Source organism: Bombina bombina, chromosome 6, assembly GCF_027579735.1.
Source record: "Bombina bombina isolate aBomBom1 chromosome 6, aBomBom1.pri, whole genome shotgun sequence".
In the NCBI taxonomy this organism is placed as follows: domain Eukaryota; kingdom Metazoa; phylum Chordata; class Amphibia; order Anura; family Bombinatoridae; genus Bombina; species Bombina bombina.
Window position 1 is genome coordinate 849,892,972 of NC_069504.1, and position 24,885 is coordinate 849,917,856.

At 39.9% G+C, this 24,885-nt stretch overlaps 1 protein-coding gene across 1 annotated transcript in view; it reads left to right on the forward strand.

Annotated features, from left to right (window-relative positions):
- LAMTOR4 (late endosomal/lysosomal adaptor, MAPK and MTOR activator 4) overlaps window positions 1–24,885 on the forward strand; it is a 61,587-nt gene that overhangs the window by 21,862 nt on the left and 14,840 nt on the right. The window contains exons 2-3 of the mRNA XM_053718261.1: window positions 5,524–5,604; window positions 16,888–17,002. Of these exons, the coding sequence (XP_053574236.1) occupies window positions 5,524–5,604; window positions 16,888–17,002 (196 nt within the window). The remainder of the gene's footprint in view (window positions 1–5,523; window positions 5,605–16,887; window positions 17,003–24,885) is intronic.

The following is a 24,885-nucleotide window of genomic DNA, read 5'->3' on the forward strand; positions in this document are numbered from 1 at the left end:
TTATTACTGTCGGGAGCGCGCCCGTGCGCCAAGGCGAACAGGTTTCTTTCAGATTTGCGCAATTAAAGGCGCACAGTAGTTTACTGAATATGGGGATCAGTGCGTATGCGTTATTTTGAGCGTGATTATAGGAGAATGACTTTGATAAATCTAGCCCTAAGTATGTCATTTTAATTTTTTTCCATTATCTCGTGCCAAGAAGGTGCTTCTTCTTTCCAATGTCCCGCTGTGCTAATTCTTGTAATGGTGCAGAGAATTCTAATGAATGTGTTTGTGTGTATTGTATTGTGGGAATTTTTAGTTTAAAAGGGCTTGTGATATATTTGGGGATATCTGTTCACTTAATAGATTACTTAGGAAGTTCGATAAGGACGTCCATAAAAGGCCTATTTTGGGGCATTCCCACCACATATGTATATAGGTGCCCTCTGCTCAACATCTATACTATAATCGCATCTTCAAAGGAATGTTGGCTGTGCAAGGCAGCCAAAAGAATCCACCTGGATGCAGTGTAGGCAAATGAAGCATTAAGAAAAAAAAAACACGCAACCGCCTGCACAAAATATTAACGAAAAAACACGTAACTGCCCGCACAAAATAATAAAAAAAAAACTAACCACCCGCACAAAGTATTAACAAACACCGAAACCGCCAACCCCCACATCGCAAAATAATAAAGTAATTAACCCCTAATCCGCAAATTAAATATCGCAAATAACATAATTAAAATATTAACCCCTTAACCGCCAACCCCCCACATCGCTATAAAACTAATTAACCTATTAACCCCTAAACCGCCAACCCCCACATCACAATAAAACTAATTAGCCTATTAACTCCTAAATCGCCAACCCGCCACAACGCAAATAACTAATTTAATTACTAAGCCCCCTTAACCTAACACCCCCTAAATTAACCTCAATTACAAAAAATAAAAAAATACCAAGTTACAATTAAAATAAACAATCCTAACCTTAATTTAAAAAGAAAACCTAACATTAAATTACAAAAAAAATTATCTAAAATTACAGAAAAAAAACGAAATTATCAAAAATATTTTTTTTTATACCTAATCCCTATGAAAATAAAAAAGCCCCCCAAAATAAAACACCCTCTAATCTAAACTACCAATAGCCATTAAAATGGCCTTTTGTAGGGCATTGTCCTAAGTTAAACAGCTTTTACATGTAAAAATCAGTAAGTCCCCCCCCTAACAGTAAAATAACTCCCCCCCCACCCACCAAACCCTTCAAAATAAAAAAACAAACACTAAAAAAACCTAAACCCCCCCCCCCCATTACCCCTATAGGGGCATTTGTAAGGTCATTTACAGCCCAAAAAAATCCTAATCTTAAAAAAAAAAAAAAAAAAAAGCAACCCCAAAAAATAAAACAAAATCCTAAAACTAAGCCCCAAATAGGTACTCACGGCGGAGAAGGTCTTCTTCCAGGCAGCTCCATCATTTTCTATCTTCATCTGGAGCGAAGGCGGCGCGGAGCTGGATTCCCCGATGCACGTATCTTCAGCGGCGGCGGTCCTCAGCTGCGTGGAGGCTCCTCTTTATGTGATGTCGCACACGGAAGATTGAATGCAAGGTGCCCCATTTTTATGGGGTACCTTGCATTTTTATTGGCTGAACTTTTGAAATCAGCAAATAGGATGAGAGTTACTGAAATCTTATTGGCTGATTTGAACAGCCAATAGGATTTCAGTAGCTATAATCCTATTGGCTGATTTAAAAATTTCAGCCAATAGGAATGCAAGATACCCCAATTTGAATGAGGTACCTTCCATTCAATTTTTAGTGTACAACAGAGATAGGATGAAGAGGAGCCTCCACGCCGCTGAGGACTGCCACCGCTGAGAACAGCCACTGAGGACCGCCGCTCCGGATCCGCACATCAGGGAAGACTGCTCCGCACCTCCCCGCTGCCTTCGCTCCAGATGAAGACAGAAGATGATGGAGCCGTCTGGAAGAAGACCTTCACCGCCGGACTTAGTTTTTTTTTATTTTGGGGGGTTGGTTGGGTGATGGGTAATTGGTAATGTTTTTAGGTAAAATAGTTGTTTAACTTAGGGCAATGCCCTACAAAATCCCTTTTAAAGGCTATTGGTAGTTTAGTATTAGTGTTTTTATTTTGGGGGGATTTATTATTTTTATAGGGGTGTTAGTATAGGTTTAAGATTTTTTTTTTTTTTTTTTAACTGGGATAGCTTTGTTTTGTTTTTTTCTGTAATGTTATATTTTTTATTTTTGTAATATTACCTTTTTGGGGTTTGTATTTTTTTTTTTTTTTTTAAACATAGACTGCCCTCTGGGCAGGCTTATCGCCTAGTCCCCTATAACGATATCTTTTTCCTCCTTTAACAAAGTGATAAGTTCTCAATGGAGACAAATACCACTGGATGGTGGTTTTGAAACAATTCTCTCTTAAATCAGCGCAGAGTAGGCCTCTGCACGATGAATGGAATAAGTTATTCCAGGTTTGTATAGTGAGAGATTTTCCAATATCTGTCTCCCATTTAAGGATGATAGAGGATTTAATTTTGCAGGGGGGCATTTGTAGGGCTACATATAACTGCGATATTGTGTTTTTTTTGTCTAGTAGTGGTGCTACACAATCTTGCTAAGGGAGTACTAGGATGAGTGGATATTTTTGATAAGTATTTGTTGGTGGCAGACATGAGTTGTAACTAAAGGTACCATCTGAGTGATTCAGGTATAACAATGTGTTGCATTTGAATATGTCATAGGTTTGTTATTGATAAGAATATCCGCTACTCTGTAAAGGCCTTTGTTTTCCCATTTGTCTAGTTTTTTTTAATAATCTGTCGGAAGTAGATATTTCAAAGGTAATTTAGTAGAATATTCCGGAAATACTGATGTGTTTTTTTTTTTTTTATATTGTGCCAGTGACCTATGGAAAAGATATTGGCTGGGGAGCAGTTTTGTGACTCATGATAACATGAATGTTTGTCCCATATAAAGTCCTCTTAGGAGCTACATCCTCCCATGTCGGATTCAAGCTTAGACCATAGAATATCTTTATTTTCGACACCCAAAAAAGCTGTTTGTGCTAGTCTAGATGTATGATAATAATCTAATATATTAGGGGCACCTGCTCATCCTAGCCATCTGTGTCTGGTCATAATCTGGGAGAGGATTCTCGTGTGTTTGTGACCATTAATAAAGTGGAGAGTATCTTACTGCAGCAATTGTAGATCTGAATGTGGTATTGATATGGGGTGTGTTCTGAAGTAAAGAAGTTGTGGTCAAATATTCATTTTGATGGCCCAAAGTCTACCATACCAGGAAAAGTGATGCAGTTTCCACTTAATTATATATTTTCAGATCTCTTTATATTGTGGGAGGTAATTGTATAAATCCGTGTATTGTGTAGTTAGATTAATCCTCAGGTATTTAATATGTTTCTTAACACATGACAATTTTAAATTTGCTTCAAATAATTTCTTAGTGTGGGCTGGTAATGCGATTGGCATTGCTTCACACACACATATATATATTGTTTTGTATGGTTAGTCCAGTAATGTCAGGCGAGTGTATGATAATTGCTGCTAGAGGTTCCATGCAAATAGCAAATAACAGAGGGGACAATGGGCAGCCCTGTCTGGTAGTATTTAGTATTTGTATGGAATTTGAGTGATGACCAATAGCTCTAACAGTTGCCGTGGGATTGGAGTATATCTGTGTTAATGCGTTTTATAAAAGGGCCTCTGAATCCTAATCGATTCAGAACCGTGAACATGTAGATCCAGTCAATTCTATCAAAGCCTTCTCTGCATCCAGCGATAGGAGCAGAGAAGGCGTTTTAGTCCGGGTCAGGTGGACTATTGCTGTTATCATGCACCTCTCTTCCTTTTATAAAACCAACCTGGTCCGGTGGATAGTGTCAGGTAAAATGTTTTAGTCTGCAAGGATTTTAGTGAATATTTTGATGTCCTGGGTCTGTAGCTCAAACATATTTTCAGATTTTTTCCCTGGTTTGGGTATTATTACTATTCTAGTTTGGAGGAGATCCGGTGGTATCTCATGACCTTGCATGATGTAGTTTGAGAATTTGACTAAATGTGGTGTTAGAGAAGTTTTTAATAATTTATAATATTCCCCAGGGAGGCCGTCTGATCCTGGGGCTTCAGGTCTCGAATGGCCTGCCAGACTTCAGTGTATGTGTGATTTCTCAGTTCAGTGTGTCTCGGTCTTGGTCTGTCAGTAAGGGTAGCTGCGCTTTGTCTAAGGTGGTCTTTAGAGTCGTTTGTGTGGAATGTGTTTCTTTTGTGCCGTCATCGAGGAGAAAAATTATTTTAAAGGGATTTGAAACCCATACATTCTCTTTTATAATTCAGACAGAGCATACAATTTAAAAAAAAAAAAAGTTTCCAATTTACTTCTATTATCAAATTTGCTTTGTTCCCATTGTATTATTTGTGGATAACATTCTTGCAAAACTGCTGCCATATAGTGCTCCAAACATGTGCACGCTCCTTTGCATATGTCCCTGCTTTTCTACAAAAGATAGAAAATTATAATACAAGTAAATTATAAAGTTGTTTAAAATTGCATGCTCTATTTATATCATGAAATAAAAATGTTGGGTTTCAAAAATGTTGCCCTTTTAAAAATATTTGAAAATAACCCATTTGTGTTACTGTAGAAGTTGAGCAAGTTTGATTATTAAGAATATTTGTGTTTAATATATAAATGTATTAAAGGGTCATTAAACAGTAAATTAATGCTAGCTAGAATGATGCATTTAAAGAAAAGATTAGTCTGAGCTTAACATGTAAATTTATTTTTTAAAGTTTAATTTGATGTTTAAATATTGACAAAATAAGTGAAAAGTTTTAGTGTCTAAAAAAACTGGGAACTGCCATGTTGTAACTTAGGTTACCTTCTCTGCTGTGGCCAGTTAGGGACTGTTATAAATTAGTCACTGTGCAGCCAATGGTTGTGTGGAATATAACAGCGTTCTGCACTTCTATTTCTAATAGGACTGAAAAACTCACATTTTCAGAATAGAATTACAGAAAAAGGAGACAAAATAAATAATGAAAGTATATTGTAGAGTTTTTTTTTATATATACAATTTATCATTTTATATTACCATCTCAAATTGTTTAATGTTCCTTTTTAAACCTTGGAATAGGGTGTCCTTCATTTTGATGAACACTAGATCTGTGCATTATTTTGTTTTTTGTTAGTGAAACAAATGTTGAAAATGACCGTGGTGTGCACCATTTGGCATATTTCAGCCCAGATTTATTAGAGTAAAAGTGCAACACGTTTCTATATATTTGTTATAACATATAAACACATAATGTATTTGTGTGTTGCACTTTTACTCTAATAAATCAGGTGCCAAAATGAACCGAATACAGAAGACAGTGGCCATTTTCTTCAATCTTTTCACTGATATATTGCATATCTCTACATTTTGATGACCAGATATAAAATGTATCAAATCAATTGACCTGTAAGTAGTTTGTCACATTTTTCTCTCCTAGACTTCCACACTGACTCAAGGTCTAGAGCGCATCCCAGATCAGATAGGATATCTTGTGATGAGTGAGGACGGAGTACTGGCGGTAAGGAATTCTCCAACCCTCCTATTAATGCTTTTTCATCTTTAGTCACATCAACACTCGAGAGGCTTCCCCTGCAAGTTGCGAGATGTCTCTCATAGAAAGTAATGGAGATTGCTGGACAGGGAAACTTTATGGGAGAGAGCAAAGGTAGCAGGGGGCACACTTTATAAATTAAATCATGCACCAAATACAAATCAGATCAACCTGTTTTGCAGTATATTACATACTATAAAAGCAGTTATAAAAGTTTTAATTGCACTTAGAGGGGCAGTACACATTTTCTGTAACCCGCATAGGAATTTCACTAAAATGCATTGTGCACTGTCATCAATACTGTGTTATCACCCTGCTTGTCTTTACAATAAAAACATTATGCTGTCACACTTTGCTGCTTTTTGATCAATACTGTGTTCCCCACCTGGGGTTAAACATTTCTGTGCATTCTTATTGTGTTCTGTGCTCCTATCTAAATAGATACTCACAATTATATTTACTCTCCTATAATTACTATGGAGTATACTGGTACAGCTCTGGACAATATGCTGACCCCAGGAAGGATGATCCAAAGATTAATTAACCTTTTCTCAATCATGTTTTATTGTGTCCCCCTCCTCGGCTATGCACTCCATGTGCTGAGTCTATTTATAATGCTAGACAGGGCCCTGCAGTGCTGCCCCTACAGCAAAGTCGTCCCGCTGTGCTTTTTCCAATGGAGTTCTTCTGAACTGTTCCCTGCATCAACTTCGCTTTTATTGAGTTGATGGCTCCAGCAGTTTGACACAAATGCGTGCTAAGGTCAGAAGGTCACAGGCCTTAAAGTGAAGGTAAACTTTGATGAATGAAAGCCCAGTTTTTAAAAATACTATTAAAAACAGGGGCACTTTCATTCATCAAAGTTTAGAAAGCAGCCGTTTTGATTAAAAACTTACCTTTGTTCTTTTCACAGCCAGAGCAGCTTCACCCACCCGGAGATCCTCTCTTCATATGTCAGCAATGACTAATCTGGCTTCCTCCAATCACGGCATGGCCTCAGGCAATGACTCTCCTGGGGGGAAAGCCGTGATTGGAGGAAGCCGTATTAGTCATTGATGATGTGTGAAGAGAGGATCTCCGTGTGGGGGAAGCTGCTCCGACTGTGAAGAGGAGACAGGTAAGTTTTTAATCAAAACGGCTTTCTAAACTTTGATGAATGAAAGTGCCCCTGTTTTTAATAGTATTTTTAAAAGTTTACCTTCACTTTAAACTCATCAGGGTGACCCATCTAAGTACTCTACAGAAGAAGAAGGGTATATTGGAGTCTGAAATTTCCTCCTCTGAGGGAGAATTATCAGAAACTCAGGACCCCACTGCTGAAGAAATAGATGTGTCCTTGATTTAAGGCTTGAGCATATACATGCTCTTTTGTAGTAAGGCTTTGGCAGTAGAGAATCCTATTACAGAAAAGCAAACAGATTGCTAAACTATTTTTAAGTCTGGCTTCCCAGTACCTGACTCAATTTCTGAAACTGATTACAGAGGAATAGAACAAACCTGAGGTTCCCATTGTTCCCTCCTCCAAGTTTAAAAAACCTGTTCCCGCTTCCCTCTGAAAAATGGAGGCATGGGAAACGATCCGTAAGGCTGATAAAGCAGTATCCACACTTGCCAGGCAGACTACAATACCTTTAGTGCTAGTGAGATTTCTTAGAAAAACTCACAAGCCCAGAGAGTTTTAGATAGTTGAGCCCTCAGTCTTTCTTATCTTTTTTTTTTTTTTGCCTTGTTTCAGTCCTGTGTGTGTATCTGTTGTATATGTTTTTTAGGTCTGTGTCTGCTTGAATATTTTTTTAAAAAACTGCATGCTAAAAGGGTGATGCCTACAAAACTTAAATGGATAGGAAGGTTGAAATTAAAAAATAAAATGTGCATGGATGGATTTCTATTTGAAATACAAGCGTATACTTCCATAAGCAAAAATGCTTCTAGTAAAAGTTATTACTGGTTTTCAGCCGGCATACACACATATGCTGTGGAGGCCGTGCACCAGTATTCAAGCTCACAATAATGGCAGCTGACTCTTTGAAAAGGTATGGCGTTTGAATGCTGGTGCAGAGGCGCTCACAGGATATGTGCGTATGCCACAGAAAGCCAGTAATAACTTTTACTAGAAACATTTTTGCTAATATAAGTAGATTATAAAAATGCTTTTATTTCAAATTAAAATGCAACCTTGCAGATTTCACCTTTGACCGTTCTATCCCTTTAAGGGATATTAAAACGTTCACTGTTTAAGAATAAAAATTGAAAAAAATACGTCAAAACATCTTAATTGCAGTATTTGAAAATTCCCTTGCCTCCAGCATTTTCTTCTGTGCCTCCTCATGTTGCTTCTATATTAAAGTGATGGTATATTTTTCAAATTTAAATAACGGCTAATCAAATAAAATACTGTGAAAGCTTCACTTGCTATATTTTAAAAATATATAATATGTCATTATTTTTAATTCAACTAACTTGCTAATACACTCCGGCATTGGCACGCTCCGCCCCCTTCAACTTCCTTCAATCAGTGCGATATTGAGTTCTGTCCCACCCGCTCTGTAATGATTCATGACGCGATGCTGACGTGTAATACATTATCTGCTCATGCTCTATTCTTTATTCTATTCAATGTGCAAAAGACCCGTTTTTTTTTTCTTTCTTGATACATGCCAAAATGTCAGAAATTTGATTGGTGAAAGGAAGACGCGTAATAAAAAAAAAGAGGTCTAAGTGTCAGGGCTGCTGGAGCTAATAATATACCAGGAGTGGTTAAAAATTAAATACCAAAGTAATACTCCAAATGTACGTTTTTCATGAATGAAACTAATATTATGTTTAGATTTTACATACGATTTTAATGAGTACTCCGTCTGAGTTTACCATCACTTTAACTCAGATTGCTCCTAGCCAATCTGAAGCTGATATTATGATAATGCATGTGAGTATCTTTTTGTTGGCAGTGCAAAGTGTCCAAGGCATCTCTCAGCCAAATAGTGTTCTGCCGTAAGCTGCCTTAGCAGCTCAGTGTGGCGAACGCTGCAAACAAATAAAGGAGCTTTCAGCATGAAATATTTTATACTTCATGAATGAATGTCCTCTTTATTTAATCCAATAGTAAATCCTAGCATTTCACAAACACTAGGATTTACCATCACTTTAAGGCCTGAGAGGACAGAAACACCTCAATCACCTATACAAACAAGATGCAGCCCACAAGCAAAATAAACTGAAACCTTTTTCCCTGCAGTGCCCCTAGAGACAGAAATGCATATTTCGCTTTTATTTGTGAATTGTATCCTCAGTATTTTCTTAGTATTTGAATTGTATTCCAGGATTTGCTTGTCTTCAGTGTACAGGCATATGAATAATTCAGTATTTCATAATATTCTTCATGTTATATAGCTTTTAGGAATGATATTGGAGGTTTAAATATATGAGCAAACGTGGAAATCTCCCCATTAACTATATAAAATGCTGTATACTTTATGACACTGCTGCTGAACAAGCAAGCTAGCTATACAAAGTTAATGTCCAAAGAGACGTGCCGGTCGGAACAACAAAGGGTAAAAAGTTTCTTCCAGTGTGTCCCGTGTACAATAGGATACCATGTAAAGCTGCTAAAGTATAAATCAGCTGTATTAAACCTTACCCCAACACGCAGGTTGTCCGGTCTTAGGAAGATACAGGATCAAGTCTTCGCTCCTTCCATCACCACTGCGTGAGCGGGTGTTTGTTTCCTAAGGAGACTTCCGGATTCTTCTCCTGGCCAATCCGCTCCCTTGTCAGATGGTGCAGTGGGGGGTGTTGTCCGAATTCTCTTAGCTTATTGGACGATGTTGTAAGCACAGTCTGGCCAATAACGGGGCTATAGGGAAAATCGTAGTAGGGGTATACCCTGTCAACCATGCTTGTTCGCTCGAAAAAATGGTCACTTCCAAAAGAAAAAAATATAAAAGAAGCGGAGCACTGGTGTAAAAAATCTCAAATGCTTTATTCCATAAATTCCATTAAAAAGCGAAGACAATAGTGGAAAGTTGGCTTGAATGTGAGTCAACTAAACCAGCTAACATGTTTCGTCGTGGAGCCGTTATCAAAGCTGATAGTTGTGGCGAGAAATTCTCCGCCTTTTAAAACAAGTAATTAGCTCCCATTGGCCAACACCAAGTATACATAATTAACAAATTAACTCTTCTGTAACCTCTTGTATTCGTTCAAGGAATACTACATTCTTACTACCTAGGTTCCTTATTCCCATAGTATACGCAGGACTGTTAGTTACATAATTATCTGTCGCTTCAATACTGAGAGATATCAATAGTATATGATTTAAATTTAATTGAGCCCTATTTCAACAGTATACATCTCTTTATTTTGTGTTTTATATTCACTAGGTGAATAAATCCTACTACCAATAAAATGAATCTAAACAATGTAGGAGTAATTTCAGTACATGATTTAAACTCATACGAATCATGTTTGTACAATATACATCACTTTCTTTAAATAAAAAAAAAAAAAATGTATTTGTGTTATCCACTTGGAGGATTAATCCTGTTAAGAGCTTGGCTATCATTTTGTGTCACTAACATATGGTGTGGGATGTCTTGCAAAGAGGTTAGGGGAAAGGGGAATACTGCCCATCCTTATTCAGTTACCTGGTACCCAGGGGAGGGGGATATATAAAGAGATGTATACTGCTGAAATAGGGCTAAATTAAATTTAAATCATATACTATTGATATCTCTCATTATTGAAGGGACAGATAATTACGTAACTAACAGTCCTGCGTATACTATGGGAATAAGGAACCTAGGTAGTAAGAATGTAGTATCCCTTGAACGAATACAAGAGGTTACACAAGAGTTAATTTGTTAATTATGTATACTTGGTGTTGGCCAATGGGAGCTAATTACTTGTTTTAAAAGGCGGAGAATTTCTCTCCACAACTATCAGCTTTGATAACGGCTCCACGCCGAAACATGTCAGCTGGTTTAGTTGACTCTCATTTAAGCCAACTTTCCACTTTTGTCTTCGCTTTTTAATGGAATTTATGGAATAAAGCATTTGAGATTTTTTACACCGGTGCGCCGCTTCTTTTATATTTTTTTCTTAAATATATGAACACCATATTAAATCATTGTAAAAGAACATATTCTTTACTCCCATTTTTTTTTTCAATTTTTCCGGGGGGGGGGGGGGGAAACATCTTTGGAAAAAAAATGTTTTTCTCTTGTTAAGTGTATCCAGTCCACGGATCATCCATTACTTATGGGATATTCTCCTTCCCAACAGGAAGTTGCAAGAGGATCACCCACAGCAGAGCTGCTATATAGCTCCTCCCCTCACTGCCATACCCAGTCATTCTCTTGCAACTCTCAACTAAGATGGAGGTCGTAAGAGGACTGTGGTGTTTTATACTTAGTTTATTTCTTCAATCAAAAGTTTGTTATTTTTAAATGGTACCGGAGTGTACTGTTTATCTGAGGCAGTATTTGGAAGAAGAATCTGCCTGCGTTTTCTATGATCTTAGCAGAAGTAACTGAGATCCTTTGCTGTTCTCACATATTCTGAGGAGTGAGGTAACTTCAGAGGGGGAATAGCGTGCAGGTTTTCCTGCAATAAAGTATGTGCAGTTAAAATATTTTTCTAGGGATGGAATTTGCTAGAAAATGCTGCTGATACCGAAGTAATGTAAGTAAAGCCTTAAATGCAGTGATAGCGACTGGTATCAGGCTTATTAATAGAGATACATACTCTTTTATAAAAGTGTATTTTAAAACGTTTGCTGGCATGTTTAATCGTTTTTTATATATGTTTGGTGATAAAACTTATTGGGGCCTAGTTTTTTCCACATGGTTGGCTTGAATTTTGCCTAGAAACAGTTCCTGGAGGCTTTCCACTGTTGTAATATGAGTGGGAGGGGCCTATTTTAGCGCTTTTTTGCACAGCAAAAATTACAGATACAGACATCCAGCTTCTTCCTGCATGTTCCAGGACTTCTCTGAAGGGCTCAAAAGGCTTCAAAAGTCGTATTGAGGGAGGTAAAAAGCCACAGTAGAGCTGTGGCAGTTGTTGTGACTGTTTAAAAAACGTTTTTGGTATTAAGGGGTTAATCATCCATTTGCAAGTGGGTGCAATGCTCTGCTAACTTGTTACATACACTGTAAAAATTTTGTTAGTGTAACTGCCTTTTTTCACTGTTATTTCAAATTTGGACAAAATTTGTGTTTCTTAAAGGCGCAGTAACGTTTTTTATATTGCTTGTAAACTTGTTTTAAGTGTTTTCCAAGCTTGCTAGTCTCATTGCTAGTCTGTTTAAACATGTCTGATACAGAGGAACCTACTTGTTCATTATGTTTGAAAGCCATGGTGGAGCCCCATAGGAGAATGTGTACTAAATGTATTGATTTCACCTTAAACAGTAAAGATCAGTCTTTATCTATAAAAGAATTATCACCAGAGGGTTCTGTCGAGGGAGAAGTTATGCCGACTAACTCTCCCCACGTGTCAGACCCTTCGCCTCCCGCTCAGGGGACGCACGCTAATATGGCGCCAATTACATCAGGGACGCCCATAGCGATTACCTTGCAGGACATGGCTGCAATCATGAATAATACCCTGTCAGAGGTATTATCTAGATTGCCTGAATTAAGAGGCAAGCGCGATAGCTCTGGGGTTAGGAGAGATACAGAGCGCGCAAATGCTGTAAGAGCCATGTCTGATACTGCGTCATGAGGACGGAGAGCTTCATTCTGTGGGTGACATCTCTGACTCGGGGAAACCTGATTCAGAGATTTCTAATTTTAAATTTAAGCTTGAGAACCTCCGTGTATTGCTTGGGGAGGTATTAGCAGCTCTGAATGACTGTAACACAGTTGCAATTCCAGAGAAATTGTGTAGGCTGGATAGATACTATGCGGTGCCGGTGTGTACTGACGTTTTTCCTATACCTAAAAGGCTTACAGAAATTATTAGCAAGGAGTGGGATAGACCCGGTGTGCCCTTTTCCCCACCTCCTATATTTAGAAAAATGTTTCCAATAGACGCCACTACACGGGACTTATGGCAGACGGTCCCTAAGGTGGAGGGAGCAGTTTCTACTTTAGCAAAGCGTACCACTATCCCGGTTGAGGGCAGTTGTGCTTTTTCAGATCCAATGGATAAAAAATTAGAGGGTTACCTTAAGAAAATGTTTATTCAACAAGGTTTTATTTTGCAGCCCCTTGCATGCATTGCGCCTGTCACTGCTGCGGCGGCATTCTGGTTTGAGGCCCTGGAAGAGGCCATCCATACAGCTCCATTGGAGGAAATTATTGACAAGCTTAGAACGCTTAAGCTAGCTAACTCATTTGTTTCTGATGCTATTGTTCATTTGACTAAACTAACGGCTAAGAATTCCGGATTCGTAATCCAGGCGCGTAGGGCGCTATGGCTTAAATCCTGGTCAGCTGACGTGACTTTGAAGTCTAAGTTACTCAACATTCCTTTCAAGGGGCAGACCTTATTCGGGCCTGGCTTGAAGGAAATTATTGCTGACATTACTGGAGGCAAGGGTCATACCCTTCCTCAGGACAGGGCCAAATCAAAGGCCAAACAGTCTAATTTTCGTGCCTTTTCAAAATTTCAAGGCAGGAGCAGCATCAACTTCCTCCGCTTCAAAACAAGAGGGAACTGTTGCTCATTCCAGACAGGCCTGGAAACCTAACCAGTCCTGGAACAAGGGCAAGCAGGCCAGAAAACCTGCTGCTGCCCCCAAGACAGCATGAAGGAACGGCCCCCTATCCGGAAACGGATCTAGTGGGGGGCAGACTTTCTCTCTTCGCCCAGGCGTGGGCAAGAGATGTTCAGGATCCCTGGGCGTTGGAGATCATATCTCAGGGATATCTTCTGGACTTCAAAGCTTCTCCTCCACAAGGGAGATTTCATCTTTCAAGGTTATCAGCAAACCAGATAAAGTAAGAGGCATTCCTAAGCTGTGTGCAAGACCTCCTAGTAATGGGAGTGATCCATCCAGTTCCGCGGACGGAACAGGGACAGGGGTTTTATTCAAATCTGTTTGTGGTTCCCAAGAAAGAGGGAACCTTCAGACCAATCTTGGATCTAAAGATCTTAAACAAATTCCTCAGAGTTCCATCATTCAAAATGGAAACTATTCGGACCATCCTACCCATGATCCAAGAGGGTCAGTACATGACCACAGTGGACTTAAAGGATGCCTACCTTCACATACCGATTCACAAAGATCATCATCGGTTCCTAAGGTTTGCCTTTCTAGACAGGCATTACCAATTTGTAGCTCTTCCCTTCGGGTTGGCCACAGCCCCGAGAATCTTTACAAAGGTTCTGGGCTCACTTCTGGCGGTTCTAAGACCGTGAGGCATAGCGGTGGCTCCTTATCTAGACGACATCCTGATAAAGGCGTCAAGCTTTCAAATTGCCAAGTCTCATACAGAGATAGTTCTGGCATTTCTGAGGTCGCATGGGTGGAAAGTGAACGTGGAAAAGAGTTCTCTATCCCCACTCACAAGAGTCACCTTCCTAGGGACTCTTATAGATTCTGTAGAGATGAAAATTTACCTGACGGAGTCCAGGTTATCAAAACTTCTAAATGCTTGCCGTGTCCTTCATTCCATTCCACGTCCGTCAGTGGCTCAGTGCATGGAAGTAATCGGCTTAATGGTAGCGGCAATGGACATAGTGCCATTTGCGCGCCTGCATCTCAGACCGCTGCAATTATGCATGCTAAGTCAGTGGAATGGGGATTACTCAGATTTGTCCCCTCTACTAAATCTCGATCAAGAGACCAGAGATTCTCTTCTCTGGTGGCTATCTCGGGTCCATCTGTCCAAGGGTATGACCTTTCGCAGGCCAGATTGGACGATTGTAACAACAGATGCCAGCCTTCTAGGTTGGGGCGCAGTCTGGAACTCCCTGAAGGCTCAGGGATCGTGGACTCAGGAGGAGAAACTCCTCCCAATAAATATTCTGGAGTTAAGAGCAATATTCAATGCTCTTCTAGCTTGGCCTCAGTTAGCAACCCTGAGGTTCATCAGATTTCAGTCAGACAACATTACGACTGTGGCTTACATCAACCATCAAGGGGGAACCAGGAGTTCCCTAGCGATGTTAGAAGTCTCAAAGATAATTCGCTGGGCAGAGTCTCACTCTTGCCATCTGTCAGCGATCCACATCCCAGGCGTAGAGACTCTTCATTGTCAGACTTTTCATCCGGGGGAGTGGGAACTCCATCCGGAGGTGTTTGCTCAACTGATCCATCGTTGGGGCAAACCAGAACTGGATCTCATGGCGTCTCGCCAGAACGCCAAGCTTCCTTGTTACGGATCCAGGGACCCGGGAGCGACGCTGATAGATGCTCTAGCAGCTCCTTGGTTCTTCAACCTGGTTTCCACCGTTTCCTCTGCTCCCTCGACTGATTGCCAAAATCAAGCAGGAGAGAGCATCAGTGATTCTGATAGCGCCTGCGTGGCCACGCAGGACCTGGTATGCAGACCTAGTGGACATGTCATCCTTTCCACCATGGACTCTGCCTCTGAGGCAGGACCTTCTAATACAAGGTCCTTTCAATCATCCAAATCTAATTTCTCTGAGACTGACTGCATGGAGATTGAACGCTTGATTCTATCAAGGCGTGGCTTCTCCGAGTCAGTCATTGATACCATAATACAGGCACGAAAGCCTGTCACCAGGAAAATCTACCATAAGATATGGCGTAAATATCTTTATTGGTGTGGATCCAAGAATTACTCATGGAGTAAGGTTAGGATTCCTAGGATATTGTCCTTTCTCCAAGAGGGTTTGGACAAAGGATTATCAGCTAGTTCTTTAAAAGGACAGATTTCTGCTTTGTCTATTCTTTTGCACAAGCGTCTGGCAGAGGTTCCAGACGTCCAGGCTTTTTGTCAGGCTTTGGTTAGAATTAAGCCTGTGTCTAAAACTGTTGCTCCCCCGTGGAGCTTAAACTTGGTTCTTAAAGTTCTTCAAGGAGTTCCGTTTGAACCCCTTCATTCCATTAATATTAAACTTTTATCTTGGAAAGTTCTGTTTTTGATGGCTATTTCCTCGGCTCGAAGAGTCTCTAAGCTATCTGCCTTACAATGTGATTCTCCTTATCTGATTTTTCATGCAGATAAGGTAGTTCTGCGTACCAAACCTGGGTTTTTACCTAAGGTGGTTTCTAACAAGAATATCAATCAAGAGATTGTTGTTCCATCATTGTGTCCTAATCCTTCTTCAAAGAAGGAACGTCTCTTACATAATCTGGACGTAGTCCGTGCCTTGAAGTTTTACTTACAAGCTACTAAAGATTTTCGCCAAACATCTTCCCTGTTTGTCGTTTACTCTGGACAGAGGAGAGGTCAAAAAGCTTCGGCAACCTCTCTTTCCTTTTGGCTTCGGAGCATAATTCGCTTAGCCTATGAGACTGCTGGACAGCAGCCCCCTGAAAGGATTACAGCTCATTCTACTAGAGCTGTGGCTTCCACCTGGGCCTTTAAAAATGAGGCCTCTGTTGAACAGATTTGCAAGGCTGCGACTTGGTCTTCGCTTCACACCTTTTCGAAATTTTACAAATTTGATACTTTTGCTTCTTCGGAGGCTGTTTTTGGGAGAAAGGTTCTTCAGGCAGTGGTTCCTTCCGTTTAATCCTGCCTTGTCCCTCCCATCATCCGTGTACTTTAGCTTTGGTATTGGTATCCCATAAGTAATGGATGATCCGTGGACTGGATACACTTAACAAGAGAAAACATAATTTATGCTTGCCTGATAAATTTATTTCTCTTGTAGTGTATCCAGTCCACGGCCCGTCCTGTCCTTTTAAGGCAGGTCTAAATTTTAATTAAACTACAGTCACCACTGCACCCTATGGTTTCTCCTTTCTCGTCTTGTTTCGGTCGAATGACTGGATATGGCAGTGAGGGGAGGAGCTATATAGCAGCTCTGCTGTGGGTGATCCTCTTGCAACTTCCTGTTGGGAAGGAGAATATCCCATAAGTAATGGATGATCCGTGGACTGGATACACTACAAGAGAAATACATTTATCAGGTAAGCATAAATTATGTTTTCCCCCAATTTTTCTGTTTTGTTTTTTTTCTTTTTCAGGGACATCACATCTGTAATCTTAAACTGTCACTGACCGTTAATTTTTCATAGGGAGCTTGAAAGATTTGTCTTGAGAAAAGTATTTCCACCCTCTTTGCACCTATTTTTCTGTTTTTACACTGACTGTTACATTCAATCTGCAGAGTGCTGGTGACTTGGAAAATGATGAGCGACTGGCAGGAGTGATCAGAGAGATGGTAACTACAGCCTGCAGTTTCAATGCTCTGGGAGATCAGTTGCCATTCAAGCGCATGAGCGGTGAGTAGCATAAATGAGGACAAAATAATATGGAAAATGAACACTGTGCACAAACAGTGATAAGGATATAACTTCTATCCCTTTAAGCAGACATTATCAAACTTGGCCCTCCAGAGGTTTTGGAACTACATTTCCCATGATGCTCAGCCAGCATATCAGCTGGCTGAGTATCATGGGAAATGTAGTTCTAAAACCTCTCGAGGGCCAAGTTTGAGGATGTCTGCCTTTTAAGGATCAGTACAAGGTTGTCACGTATTCAGGTAAGTAGGAGTCCATCCAAAGTCATATTATCATTTATTTTTTCAATAAAGGTGAATGCAAATAGCCTTCAAGAAAAAAAAGTCTCCCTTGAAAAAGCCAGCAACTGATGAAATGTACATTGGTTCTCTAGGAGGACTTTAAAGGGACAGCTTAGTCAAAATTAAACTTTCATGATTCAGATAGGGCATGCAGTTTTAAACAAATTTCTAATTTACTTTTATCATGAAATTAGCTTTGTTCTCTTGGTATTCTTAGTTGAAAGCTAAACCTTGGTAGGTTCATATGCTAATTCTATGCCCTTGAAGGCCGCCTCTTATATAAGTGCATTTTGACATTTTTCACAGCTAGACAGTGCTAGTTCATGTGTGCCATATCAATAACATTGTGCTCACCCCTGTGGAGTAATTCATGAGTCAGCACTGAATGGCTAAATCACAAGTCTGACAAAAGAACTGAAATAAGGGGCAGTTTGCAGAGGCTTAGATATAAGGTAATCACTCAGGTAAAAAGAATAATAATATAACCGTCTTGGTTGCAAAACTGGGGAATGGGTAATGAAGGGATTATCATTTTTTTTATTTTAAACAAGAACAATTCTGGAGTAGACTGTACCTTTTAAGGGTTGTACATTTGTTAGCAACCAATACAGACCACACTTAAGCTGCTAGGGTCAACACTGATCTTTTTGTTGTATCCCCATTGTTTAGTACAGTCTGAGTTAGTTTTAGACATTAGTTCTGTATACCCATGTAACATACTTTTGGCATTTGTTGTTTTATTATTTTAAAACAGAATGAGAAGCAGTCTGCCAGGAACGAACAGCAGCATCAATAGCTTGTTCTATGGCCCGGTTGCCACCTGGTAGTAGCTTCTTTCTGCCCAATTGTGCTTTTCACAGAGGAAAACTTTCCTGTAGTATATCAGTCTGATCCCGCCGACATGGTCAGTCCAGCCCCGAAATACCAGGCAATTCTCCTCTGAACAAGGAACATGACAACCCCAAACGATCGTTTCGGCCTCCTTTGGGCCTCGTCAGTGAGGTGCAGCCATATCCCTCTAAGCACATTGGGCAAGGAGTCCACGTCTGGTTTCCCCCATCACCCTTAGGGAGACTATCCCCAGGGTCATATTTACATATGCAAAACAGAATGAGAAGCAGTCTGCCAGGAACGAACAGCAGCATCAATAGCTTGTTCTATGGCCCGGTTGCCACCTGGTAGTAGCTTCTTTCTGCCCAATTGTGCTTTTCACAGAGGAAAACTTTCCTGTAGTATATCAGTCTGATCCCGCCGACATGGTCAGTCCAGCCCCGAAATACCAGGCAATTCTCCTCTGAACAAGGAACATGACAACCCCAGACGATCGCTTCGGCCTCCTTTGGGCCTCGTCAGTGAGGTGCAGCCATATCCCTCTAAGCACATTGGGCAAGGAGTCCACGTCTGGTTTCCCCCATCACCCTTAGGGAGACTATCCCCAGGGTCATATTTACATATGCAAAACAGAATGAGAAGCAGTCTGCCAGGAACGAACAGCAGCATCAATAGCTTGTTCTATGGCCCGGTTGCCACCTGGTAGTAGCTTCTTTCTGCCCAATTGTGCTTTTCACAGAGGAAAACTTTCCTGTAGTATATCAGTCTGATCCCGCCGACATGGTCAGTCCAGCCCCGAAAACCTGATCCTGGAAGTGAGTGTTTGTTTGATATTCTAAAGTCTTGGGTATATTACAATCACCCTGCCATTATAAAGGCTTACTTCACTTTTATTTTCTTTTTTTCTCTTGGGGGACAATTGGATACACCCTTTGTGAGAATGTGGATGGACTCCCACTTACCTGAATTCTTGATGGTCTTGCACTAATTCCTTAAAGGGATATAAGATATTTTCTTTTATTTGTGCACAGCATTTTTAATTGTATCTATTTTTCTACTGCGTATATAAAGTTGTCACGTTTTGCATTTTACATAAGCAGTGATCAGTAGTAAGGTAGATACTACTAGCAAGGGCTGAGGGTAATACGGCAGAGACAAGGTTGTAATTTGATTTGATTAATGTAGTTCAAGAGTTTTTGGAGGTCAGTGACATATCAATGGAATCGGCTAGCAGGTTAAAACTAGCATTAAATATTTTGCTAAGATACTAAATAGCATGTATATTTATGCTTTTTTCATACTGATATGCAGAAAAAGGCCAGTACCTTGTTAGGGCCAGATTACAAGTGGAGCTCTAAATATTACTTGCATGTAAGCGATATTAGCGCTCCACTTTGTAATACCAGCGCACGATAATGTGCGCTGGTATTACAAGTGTGTTCGCATTGCTAGGAAGCATTGCGCTCACGAGTGCGCTTCTATAGACTCCTATAGGAGCCTCGTTCTGATGCCGTCAGACTGGTTAATGGCTGGTTAATTATTGCACTCCAGGAGTGCAATAATTTAGTGCTCCACTTGTAACCTAGCCCTTAGTGTATTTAAAGAAAGTACAAATCCTTTTGTAAGACAATAACTAAAGAGATGTGCAGGTGATACCTTTAATAGCTAACTAATAGTGGATACACTTGCAAGCTCTCAGGTCCTTTTGTCAGGTATTCTCTTTCATACAGATATCTAAGCAAGTTCTGTCATAAAAGAACAGCAGGCCCTACACAAGTTTTAAAAAGGGATATATAGCTGAAACAGTGGCAAGAGCTGAATGAATGCTGTAAGGGTCAGGCCAAGTAAGCAAGAAGGAAAGGCTGAGAAGAACAATATGCAGAATGCAGGTATAGCCAGTAGGGTGCATTATGTAGACATCAGCTAACAGAATAATAGTTGCATGTAGGTCTGACAGGGACCCAGAAGACGGCACAATGTAGAAGCTATCAATTGATAGCTGAAGCACCAAACAGCAAGAGATTTATGTTAAAGGATGCTGGTGTTGTTCTTAAAAGGTTGAAACAGCATTCCAGAGGAGCAGTGCAACTCTGGGCAACTTGCCAGATAGTGCTCTGAAGTTGGAAGGGAGGTACAATCACCCCTAGAAGTAATCTCTCTCACATGGCAGCTTGGCATCCGTTTGAGATCCTTTTAAAGGGACTTGAAACCCAAAATTTTTCTTTCATGATTCAGATGGAGAATACAATTTTACTCAACATTTCAATTTATCTAATTTGCTTTATTCTTTCGTTATCCTTTGTTGAAGCAATAGCAATGCACAATGGTGAGCCAATCGCACGAGGCATCTATGTGCAGCTACCAATAAGCAGCTGCTGAGCCTATCTAGGTGTGCTTTTAAACAAATTATATGAAGATAATTAAGCAAATTAGATAATAAAGTATATTGGAAAAGTTGTTTAAAATTGCTCGTTATAAATCATGAAAGAAAAAAATTGGGTTTCAAGTCCCTTTAACTACGAAGAATAGAGGGTTGTAGGGACAGTAATGCGCTGAGAGCAGAAAATTAAATCAGTTTGTTTGAAAAAGTCTAAATAATAAAAACTTTATTTCCTAAATTTCAGTTCACACTGGAAAGAAAGTCTGTTCCTCTTAAATAATCCAGGCAAAGCTTTACTTTAAATACTGTAAAGCAAAACTAAAAGAAAGAGAGCTCATCAACACTGTAGGTATAAAAGAAATGCTATTCTTCCAAGATGTGTACTCAGACACATTCAGCACTTCCAGGGGCTAGAAACACAATGGGCTAGATTATAAGTGGAGTGCTATTTAGCGTTTTCACTTGAGCGTTAACACCGCCAGAAGTAAAGTTTTTGCACGCACAAGTTAGCGCTCGTATTACTAGTTGAAAGTAAAAATTTGCACATGAACAAAACCGGATGCACTAACACATAAATCGCCTGACCGGAGCTATTAATATTTCACATTCCAATGTTCTTCACATACAGGACGTTTAATATTTTTATATATATATATATATATATATAGATATATAGATATATAGATATATAGATATATATTTTACAATAGCATCATCAGATATATATGTATAAATATATATTTAAAAATAAAAACATTTTTTTTTCTATTTGAAGAACATTGGAATATAAAATATATTCGTAACACGCTTCAAGCTGTATTGCGTTAGCGCACATGAAGAATTATTTATCTTAATGCGCATTATGTAACTATTAAATATAAAATATTTTTAAAATATTAATTTTAATTATAGATTTTCTTTAAAAACCTTAAAAATAATTTCTGTATATTTTACAGTAACAAAAATAATTTAATTTATTCTTTTTTTTCTATATCTAATAATCACATAACACGTATTAAGATAACTATTTTTTTATGTGCGCTAAACCAACACAGAGTTGACCTACAGAGCGAAACCGAAAGCATGTTATGCATATTTTACATTCCAGTGTTCTTTACCTAGACAAAAATTTTTTTTTATATATATATATATATATATATATATATATATATATATATATATATATATATATATATATATCTATATCTGATGATGTTAATGTAATATACAGTATATGGTCTGAGCACTGACAGGCTGACCCCCCACCCCTTCAACCTCTGCAGCAATGCTGGCAGTACTCATACGTCTATTTCCCAAAGACAAACTCTGTATATGACAACTCAACTTCTTTGGTCGACCATGGCGAGGCCTGTTCTGAGTGGAACCTGTACTGTGAAACCTCTGTATGGTCTTGCCCACCGTTCTGCAGCTCAGTTTCAGGGTCTTGGCAATCTTCTTATAGCCTAGGCCATCTTTATGTAGAGCAACAATTCTTTTTTTTCAGATCCTCAGAGAGTTCTTTGCCATGAGGTGCGATGTTGAACTTCCAGTGACCACTATGAGAGAGTGTGAGAGAGATAACAACAAATTTAACATTCAAATTTAAATTTTAAACTGCTCCACATTCACACCTGAGACCTTGTAACACTAGCGAGTCACACGACACCGGGGAGGGAAAATGGCTAATTGGGCCCAATTTGGACATTTCCACTTAGGGGTGTACTCACTTTTGTTGCCAACGGTTTAGACATTAATGGCTGTGTGTTGAGTTATTTTGAGGGGACAGCAAATTTACACTGTTATACAAGCTGTACACTCACTACTTTACATTGTAGCAAAGTGTCATTTCTTCAGTGTTGTCACATGAAAAGATATAATAAAATATTTACAAAAATGTGAGGGGTGAACTCACTTTTGTGGGTTACTGTATGTACGGTATGTGTGTGTGTATATGTATATATGTGTGTATGTGTATATATATATATATATATATATATATATATATATATATATATATTAGGGCTACACGATTAATCGTGGATGCGATTTTAAGCTGTAATTAATCGCCACTGATTTAAAACCGCAAGAGTATGCGATTTTTAGCCCCGCCCATTTGATGTCACCTATGACGTACAGGAGGGCCGCTGACTTGCCATGCCTGCCTTGCGACATTGAGCCGACTTACCGGGAGCGCTGTGGATGATGCGGGTTACAGGGAGGGGGGCCGACTTACCGGGGTGCGTTGTGGCTGATGCGGGTTACAGGTAGGGGGGTGCGCTGGGACTTATGGGGGTTGGGGGCTGATGGTGGTTACAGGCGATGCTTATGATGTTAAAGGGGGTGCTTATTGGGGTTACAGTGGGAGCTGATGGGACTTATGTAGGTTACAGAGGGGGGCTTATGGGGGCTACAGGGGGTGCGGGGTTACAGTGGGAGCTGATGGGGCTTATGTAGGTTACAGAGGAGTGGTTACAGTGGGAGCTAATGGGGCTTATGTAGGTTAAAAAGGGGGGCTTATGGGGGTTACAGGGGGTGCTGACGTGAAAATTGCGATCCCCCCACGCCGTATTATATATATTTTATATATATTTATATATATATATATAGTATATAATGTATATATAGAGAGAGGGACCTGCACTCCAACTCTCAAGTATTGAGAAACATCCACCAGGGTGCTGTATCACAGGGTACAAACAGTCTTATAATAAGCACTCACTGGATTTGTAGGTAAAACTTAGCTTTTATTGTAGAGTATCAAAAGTAAAACGGTCCCATGACGTTTTGGTGCCAACTAGCAGCTTTATCAAATGGATCAATCAGTTCATCAGGCAGATGGCATAGCCTGACATCCGAAATGAGCAAGTTAAAAACATAAGGATGCTGTAGCCTTATATACACTGTGTCTAGCTCAATTGACTGATGGTAAGAATGCGTGTTTGCACGTCACTAAGGCCACGCCCCTTCCGGAACTGTGGGGAACTGTGATTAGTGCAACCAACACTGTGTTAACATAGACCTTTTCATCCGGAGTCCGGTATGGCACATGGCTAATTTGCATATCTGATGCTGCGTGACGGAGAAATCCAAGACGATGTTAAAAACAAGACTGTGAGCAATGAACACACTTAAAAAAATCGGCAGATGATGTTATGCACATTAAGATCATAAATTCAATTCAGGTTTAGAGGGTATGGAAGATCATTATGCAGGAAGTGCAGACCTGCACCAGACATTGATTCTTTAGTAGAGGTTGAATCCAATCAGCCAATCAGATTAGAAGGCCACCATGCCAGGTGAAAGACGTCGGAAAAGCAGTGCATTCAAGCTGATCTCTGCATAGACTATAACTGGATCATAGACATATAGTGCCAATCTTTATCTTATGAAGGGGCCCTAATCCAATTGTATGTTAAGCCCCCTAGGGTCCACCGTGTCCAAAGTATAGATCCATTTTGTCTCGCATTGGAGTAGAGTTCTACCGCGGTCACCTCCCCTAGCCAGAGGTGGTATGTGGTCTATAATGATAGTTAGGATGGAGACGCTGTGTGAAGTGGCGTGCCACTGGCTGATCTGAGGTGCCCTTCTTGATGGCCTCCCTGATAGCGTATCTGTGGTTGGCCATCCTTTCATGAAAAGATGTAATGGTTTTCCCTACATAAAACAGGGAGCACGGACACACCAAGATATAAACAACATATGTGCTACTACACGTTACTCTGTGTTGTATTTTGTAGCGTTTGTTGTAGTATGGGTGCTGGAATGTAGGGCCCATTTGCATACCATTACAGGTAATGCAATCTCCACATTTGAAACATCCCTTTTTGGTAGACTTGAGCCATGTGTCCTTTTGATAGGAATCCTTAGGGTCAGTTTTGACCAGTATATCTTGTATATTCCTGGCTCATCTATAAGCCATACGAGGGGGGTTCAATCTCCAGTTGGACAGGCTCTTGTCAGTCTGCAGTATATCCCATCGATTATGGACTGCTCTGGCTACACGGTGATGTTCTGGAGTGAAAGTCGTGATAAAGTTCATCCTAGAAGTCAAAGCTTGTTTCTGCAATTTAGTCCGATCCAGCAGTGTGACTTGTGATTGGCCATCCAGTCACTTTCTAGCTGTGTCAATGTCTTTCTTGTCATACCCTCTAGCCTGTAGTTTCGTGCACATAGTGTCTAGCTGAGCTTGTAGGATGGTAGAATCGGAGCTGTTACGAACCACTCTCGTCAATTGGGAGGAGATTATACCCATCTTTTGGTGGTCAGGGTGGCAACTTGTAGATAGGAGAAGCGAGTTCCTATCTGTAGGTTTGGTATAAAGAGAAGTACCAAACATACAGTCACCATCTGTAAGGACTTTGAATACATTAAGG